This window comes from Pavona decussata, unplaced genomic scaffold (genome assembly GCF_977016875.1).
Source record: "Pavona decussata unplaced genomic scaffold, jaPavDecu1.1 SCAFFOLD_45, whole genome shotgun sequence".
In the NCBI taxonomy this organism is placed as follows: domain Eukaryota; kingdom Metazoa; phylum Cnidaria; class Anthozoa; order Scleractinia; family Agariciidae; genus Pavona; species Pavona decussata.
The window spans coordinates 1,942,178-1,950,304 of record NW_028145467.1 but is presented as its reverse complement, the minus strand read 5'-3'; the positions used below and the strand labels follow the sequence as shown (position 1 = coordinate 1,950,304).

Sequence of the window (8,127 nt, the reverse complement as noted above, 5' to 3'; positions counted from 1 at the left end):
ATAATAATAATAATAATAAATAAATAAAACGAGTACTTTTAAGAGAAACCAGTGGCTAATGTTTTCCCCGCGTTCTGATTGGCCATTCCGGCAAACTCTGCCAGGATAATACATTATTTCGTTATTATATGGCCGAGAGGCTTAAGAAAATAAAATAAAATAAGGATTTCTTTTTTATCTTTGAGCCTCAATTTAATTTCTGTTGTTTTATTTTCCTAAGTCACGTAGGCATACACGATTTTTAATATATCAAAATTTGTTTATTAACTATCTATAAGTCGCTGATCTATCATTTCCTAACCTATATAGATTTGCTATCTGGAGTTAGGAGCTACACCTTTATACAGTCTAAACTAAACTATACTTGGCAAATTCTAATTCTCTAGAAAATATCTAGAGCGCTTTGAATGATGTATTTTATAGACAGACGCGATCTTAATCCTCCTTTGTTGTATTGTTGGCGCTAATGATTTTTTTTTTTTACCTTTGAAGTTTTGGAATACTATGAGCCTGTATCCTGCATGCAATAGGTGGTTATCACCTCACACATCGTCACGCAAGTGAAAAAATAAAATCCTCAACCATTCAATAGATAAAGTCAAGAAATTGATATGTTGTAGAAGAGTGATACATAAACAACGTGTGAAAGCTACAGGGCTGTGCGATATCTCCTAATCGAGTTATTCGAGAAAATGTACTACGGAAAATTACAGAGTTTAGTATGGGACGCCATGTTGGTGCCCTGTCTGATGGGCACCAACATGGCGGCCGGAAACCAGCAAAAACATCTGGAGTTTACCTTGGCTATTTCAAAGCCTTTCTTCTCTCTGCTGAACTTTCACACATTGACATTAACGCTTCTATTACATGTTAGCTAGTCAGACCTAAAAAAAACACGAGGCGAATCGATGTTTTCATGTACGTGACATGTTTAGAGCTGCAATCCTTCTGTCACGCACTGCGCAAAAATCTAAAATTCAAACTGCTCTATTTACAAAACAAAGAATGCTATCCTGCTGAAAACAAGTGAGCCGATGGAAATTTAGATTTTCTTATATGTGATGAAGATAAAAACCCAAAATTGTGTTTAGTTATGAATGTCAGTTTTTTATGACGTCATGTGAAAACCAAGAATATTAACAACAATATTGAACAAATAAGCAAATTGAAATTAGTTGAGAAAACGACCACCATTCATATAATCACCATAACTTGATCCACCTCTGAAGAGCTCCAAATTGGATAAACACACTTTGAGGATTTCTTCTCTAAGTCTGCTGTAAGATTATGGAATGACATAACATTCTAAATTAAAGATATCCTAAAAAAAACGTTCAGAAGAATACAACGTCGTCTGCCATGTATAATATAACTTACGTATGTTTCCATTTAAGGAGGCTCGAAAGGGTTTTTCATTGTTTAGTAGAGTTTGTGAAATAATAAAAGGTTAGAAAAAAAATCGTATCTAATCATCCGGACAACCTAGAAACAGCTTTGTACTTCTGTTGTTTGGCAATACTTTAGCTCCCACGAATCTCCTTTAGCTCAGTGGTAGAGTATCCGAACTAGTAATCAGAAGGTCTTAGGTTCGACTCCTGATAGATACACTCGGATTTTTTTCTTTTGAATATGCCCGTGTCACTTACTAAACAATACATCATTCCCACTTTAAGTCTTGTTCTGACGTCATAGCGGTTACCATGGCGACAATAATCTACACAATTTCAGTTTTTGCAAACAGGCTAAAAAAAAAAAACTAAGTCTATCCCCTGTCGTTATTATTGCTTTATGAAGGCATTCAGTTCAACCTACAGAAAATTCTACTGCATAACTTTCTCGCAAATGTTTTTTGTTTTGAAGTGGCATACTAAATGCTGCATGCATACATAAAATCAAGATGGCTCACCGGGAAAAATTTCTCCAGAGATAAAACAATTGTTTCCTGCAGTTTTTCTTTACGGTTCGCGCAACTTTCCGCTAAATTTTAACTTTTGCGCGCTCGAATTTGATAGAAATTTTGATTCATTCAGCTGACACGTGAACCTTGGCTAAGGCGTGGGTAGATTACGCGCCCGAACGCAACATCGGTTAATATATAATCCTTCATCGTAATTTCAACATATATTCTAGACTTGCTATTGATAAGTCGACGAAATAACACTTTGTAAAGGCTCGCAAAATAAAGGTGGTTTGCCTTTGTAAACACCAAGACCCAACTTGCCAACCCAACTAAAGGTTTTGTACCTTCGATAGAAGCTGAATTCTAAGCCTGTTTGCCCAGGCCAAATAATTATGCTTCCGACGTGAAGGTGGCTCGTTTTGGTTGTCAGTGTGGCTGTATGTAAACGCGTTTTCTTCTTCTCTCATATCGATCGAGTAGAAGCAAGCTTCAAACTGATGCATAACTTAAACAAAATGGCCTTGTCTGAGCCTTAATTGTCATATTAAAGATGCCTTACAAAAATTTGTTGCCCCATTATAGGAATACTTTCTGCAAACCCAACTCAAAAGCTTGACGTGAATGTAATTCGTCTCAATATCAAGAACACTTATCCATTATTGCATTACGTTTCTGTTCATGGCAGATACATAAATTGACCCTTATTAAGAACGATATCAACGGGTTTTATCATAAAGCAGATATCCTCAAAAATTTGGAGAATTACAATTGTGTGCCGGAAAAGGCGTAAACGGTGGTAGGTATCTCCTCTCGTGAAACTCTCCAGTTCCCTATTTTTAAACAAGTATGTTTTATTATAGATCGCAACAAGTGAAAACATTCAATATGATTGATATTTCAAGCTGCACGAAGCCTTTAAATTGGCTGCTTAGTCGAGAAAAAACTGTCATAGTTTTTTTGGTGAGCTGGTGAACACAGCAAACCAGAAATTATGTTGAAGGCAGGGCTGATTTCATTTGCTCTGTGTGCCGCTCTGTTCTTTGCTGTTTCCAACTGTGCTACTATCTCGAAAGAAACACAAGCGGCACTCGGAGATGTTAAGGCTGACAACTTTGAAGAAAATGGAGTGATTGCACTGGATAATGATATAGAGGAAAGAGAAGGTATGTGACTGATCATTGTAAGGTTGTATTTGTCTACGGATCGATGCAAAAATAGTAGATCTCTGCCTTCAAGGCCCCTTTAATTTGTCACAGTTCACCATGGAGCCCATTTTTCAAATCAGGATCAACCCAATTAAAAAATAAGTTTCGCCTATAACTTTATTCAACTTATTTTCTAAACGAAGTGGATCCGTGTCAGTTGTTGGTTTCCTTTCCATTGCGAGGCTTGTTTGGGCGCAGATTAGCGCGTCAGGGATCGGAGGGTCAGTGTTTTTTTTTTATGTTAGATTTGTCTCCGCATTCTCATGTTGTTTCCTTAGACACGAAACTTACTCTTCAGTCCTTTTCTCTATACATATCTATAATTAAGCACCGACGCAAAAATTCTAGGGTTAGGCTTTCGGTAAGAGCAGGGTAGAAATACCGCTAGTCGTTGTGATTTAAAGAACTGGCCGAGGTAATAAAGCTCCGGATGCGTGGGCCACAGGAAGTGTCTTTCAGTAGATAGTTTATACTAAGATTTCTGATTAAAAGGCTCTTATCCCCCGTAGAGGGTTAACACTTATTTCCAGATCTGACTGAACTTATCGTGAGAGTACTAATGAACACGGGAACAGAACCCCCAGCTATGCAAGGAACATTATTTTTTGGACTTAACACCGATCTACAGTATTTAGAGTCTTCGAATACGTTGGGCTTTCGTTTATTGTGATGGGTAATTCTATATATCCTCAGATCTAGTTCTCGTTGGTTTAGTGGTTATGAATAGAAGAACTGAATGGAGCAAAAGGCTTGGTTGGGTGGATTACATTTTTTCGTTTTTTCCCTCGTAGATTTGAAATAAGTTTCACTGCATGTATTTTCAGATGCATAGCAGAGTAGCGACGAAAAATTCGGAGGGTTACGGTTTCACACAGCAGAGAGTACTGAGAATTTGTCCTAATCTTTTGTATCTCAAGTCAATGAACTGTGCAAGTTATGATCCGACCGCGGTGGCCTCAGACTTGGACAACTGGACGGTTGTTGTTCAGCGTTGTTGTTTATGTTTTGTTTCGGCATTTGTCACTCAAACACGTGTTTTTTTGTCGAGACAAGTTATTTTACTAAGATTTTTCAGCAGCAGTGGAGGGCTCTTTGTAAATCGTGTCTATAACATTAAAATATGACATGTCTCCAGAGGAATTTGGCATTTTTTCCTCTTTGTTCTTTATTTTTAACTTAAACCGTTAACGAGGGTTATCAGGTGACCGTTACGTAATGTTTTCTGCTTAACAATTAGATTATGAGCTCAAAAATTCTATCGCATGATAGTTATTTAGGGGGAACCCCCAATCAATTGAAACGCATAGAAATTGGGAATGAAAATTCTAACTGTTTTAGCATAAATATACTAGTCGTTCAAAACTTAACAACAAGACAGGCTCACGCTTTTATTGAAAGTTTTATATAGCAACCGCAAAATTTTAGGCTATTCACTCTACTCACTATCTACAACAGTTACCAAATAGATTCCATGTCGCCGTGCGTCTGTTTAGTGATAGATCATGGATGACGTCAAAATGTGGTAAGAACATCTGTGACACTTTGTTTTTTTGTTCTTACCACATTTTGACGTCATCTGTGATCTATTACTGAACATACGCACGGCAACATGGAATTTATTTGTTAAATAGGATAGAATAGATAGTGAGTAGCGTAGTCAATAAGAGAACAGCATTCGTGATACAACGCTATAGCTAGTCTAAAATATCGCAGCATCTTTAAAACCTTCGAAACATCTATTATTTCCATCAATGCCTCGAGAGCCGTTCTCTTTTCGTTCCTGAAATCGCTGACAAATTGGAAACCTTCTATCCGTATAACCTAACCTTTCCCCTTAATTCATCAATCTATTGAATCGAACTATGTTCTTGTTAAAGCAAACTCTGTGCCCATTCGAGAGAGCATTGAGGGCGAGGAACTTGTAAGAGACGACAACGACGACAACGAGGACGATGAAGCCGAAGATGAAGATGATGGGCCCGAAAACGAAGAATTGGAAGCCGAAGACGAAGATGAAGAAGAAAACGAAGATGGCCTTGAAGATGAGTCTGAGATTGAAGAAGACACCGAAGACGAAGATGAAGTCGAAGAAGTAGATGAGGATGAGGCAGACGCCGAAGACGAAGACGAAGGTAACGCCGAGGAAGAACCCGGCGCGGAGATCGCGAAATTGGAAGATGAAACCTCACAGCTTGAAGGTAGGTGTGGATAAACATCAAGTATTAATAAACTTGCTTTCCATTTACTAACCAAAAAGTCAATATGGTATTAACCTTTAACTTTGCGTCAATTGTTTAAGGTAGTTAAGGCTGATTTTAGGTCAAAAATAAAACGCACGAAAATAATAGCGGGAAGGCTAGACTAAAACTGAACAGAAACACTAAAAACTAGGACTTTTCTTTAGTCCAAACTTGATAACAATTAGCGCTATTTTCTAAAATTAATAACAACAGTGAAATCCAATGCGCCAGTTTCTTGTGCTGACAGAAGCCTTGCAGTTATTCACATCCCTTAAAGTGGTCTTACCTCACCGGTTTCATCGAAATTAAAAACAGAAATTAGATTGAAATTCGTTAACATTCGCAAGTGATTGTTTTAAATTCTAGACCGTTTTTTTTTTTTTGTTTTCGTTTTCGTTTTTTTGCTTTGAAAATCTTCGAGAAAGCATTCTGGATAGGTTTCTTGCGACTCGCTGACAAGCATTGTACGAGGTTTACTTACATATCAGAGAAATTCTCGCTTAGCCACGCATAAAGCTTTGTTAACGATGCCGATATGTTTGACCTTAAATAGTGTGAGGAAAATATTGTAAATTTTTGACGTATAAATGTTTGAGCAGGAACAATTTGAAAAGTCGTTTCTTAATTAAGAATTTAATATGGCGCCCACAAAAGGAAACTTGCTTAGATATTTGACAGTTAACTCCAGTTTAAACTGTAGATACCTCAACCTCTACAACAACTTAAAGCTTTTAGAGCTGGCTATTAAACTATACCAAGAATTCTGAAGTAAATTAAATGGTCGAATTTTTAGCTCTGTTTGTTCGAAACAGTTTTTTCACTCGAAGGGGACACGAGCAAAAACTCAAATGAAATTTGTTCGTTTGCCTTCAAATTTGGGCAGTACCTAGTTTAACATAGACACAACAAAAATCTATCTGCGAATTTTTTCTTTCAAAATGTTTTTTCTTCGAGAGCGATTTTTGCACGATCACTCCACATTTTTTAAATCCTATTTCGAAAATGTTCTGTAACTTTCCACTGCAATTGAATATGGCAAAAAGCAGTCACGTTTTTTTAGCGCCTTGGGTCTGGAGAGTGAAAAGCAATTAAGCCTTATCACGGTTTTCGACGCCATTTTGACGGGTAGGCAAACAGGCTTGAAATAACAGTCTTCGTATGGAAATCCGATATCCAATAATTTTCATAAAACATTGCTTCTGAGAAATTCATGAATTGGAAACTTTTGGCACTAGGAAAATAATTTTAAGAATAAAATTTGAGGGATGTAGTTGTGACAGAAGGCGTCCAGTCGTGGTTTGAACTTTCCATACATTTCCCAGTATTTTTTCCCGCGAACTATTTTTAGTAGCAGCTTACGGCTGGTTCGCTATACAGACAAATGTATGGAAAGTTCAAAACACGACTGGACGCTTTCTGTCACAGCTACATCCCTTCAATTTTGTTTTTAAAATCCTTTTTCTAGTGCCAAAAGTTTTCAATTCATAAATTTTTCAGAAGCGATGTTTTATGAAAATTATTTGACATCGGACACTGTTATTTCAAACCTGTTTGCCTACCCGTCAAAATGGCGTCGAAAACCGTGATAAGGCCTATTAAATTAGCGATGAACAAAATTCGCTTTGACTTGTAGCTTTCAAAAAGTGATTAAGACGCTTGCTTTTAGAAAATTCGAAAATTCATTTTCTTTCAAAATTCTTGGTATAGTTTGATAGTCAGCTCTATAAGCTTTCATTTCAGTTTAAACCGGACGCACTACATCGCTTGGACGCGAGACACCTCTAAAGGTATACGGTAACTTTAAACAACGGAGAAGAGCTAGTGATACAAGCAAAAGTATTTAAATAAATAATCATTTTCATTTAATTTTTAACGATATTTGTCAGAGAATATGACAGTAAAATGAGCCTTGTGCACAAGCACAGGATCAAGACATGAATCGATACGCAAATACATTTAACAGCACTGCAAATGAAATGACAAAGCTTATTTTTATATAACAGAACGAAAAGATTTGTTGAAGAGTGAAGATCCTCAGAGAGGAAGGGGTCGCATAAGACGTAGAAGAAGACGCAGACCATCCCGGAGACGTCGCAGACGACGAAGACCTTCCAGAAGGCGCAGACGAGGCGGCAGGAGACCTAGCAGGAGACGACGACGAAGAAGGCCATCAAGAGGACGACGACGATCTCGAAGACGACGGAGACGACAAAGGAGACGCAGAATTGGACGATGGCGCAAAGGACGGGGACGGAGACGTCGAATCGGAATTGGACGCGGCTAACTATGGCAAATGATCCTGCCAATGCACCCGAATTGACGACTTATCAGGTTAACATTTAAAAAGGACTGTTTTTTGCAAGTTTTAAGGAGCAATAAAAACGCTTAAATAATTTGTAAAAGGCAAAGTAACATTTAGGAATGAAATTTGGCAATAAAATGTTAGAAGCTTCTATTTCATTCTTATGTTTTATTTTTCTGTCAAGGAGTGTTCTCACTCGCATATCATCTGAGCGTTTAAGGTGCCGGACTTGAAATCTACTTAGGCTAAAGTAGCGCTCTGGTTTCCGCCTGAGTTGTTTCCCGGTAGTCTCTCCTCCTGTCAGCCATGTTTGTAAACATTCAGCTCATCTGCTTCATTCCAGTTGGAATTTTTGATATGTGATGTTTACTTTCCATGTTTTGGTTTATCATGTCTTACTACTCGGCTTCCCCAGTAATTTATGTTGACTGACCTAAGCTGAATTGAGACAGAAACGTCTACATAAACTAGCTTTGTATT

General features: G+C 37.6%; 1 protein-coding gene across 1 annotated transcript; it reads left to right on the top strand.

Moving 5' to 3' along the window:
- Positions 1-2,833: 2,833 nt before the first annotated feature.
- Positions 2,834-7,800, top strand: LOC146482634 (uncharacterized). Its single transcript, XM_085107071.1, has 3 exons — positions 2,834-3,063; positions 4,983-5,303; positions 7,349-7,800. Exons 1-3 carry the CDS (start codon positions 2,892-2,894, stop codon positions 7,627-7,629), a joined length of 774 nt encoding a protein of 257 aa, XP_084963197.1. The 5' UTR covers positions 2,834-2,891; the 3' UTR covers positions 7,630-7,800.
- Positions 7,801-8,127: the final 327 nt, after the last annotated feature.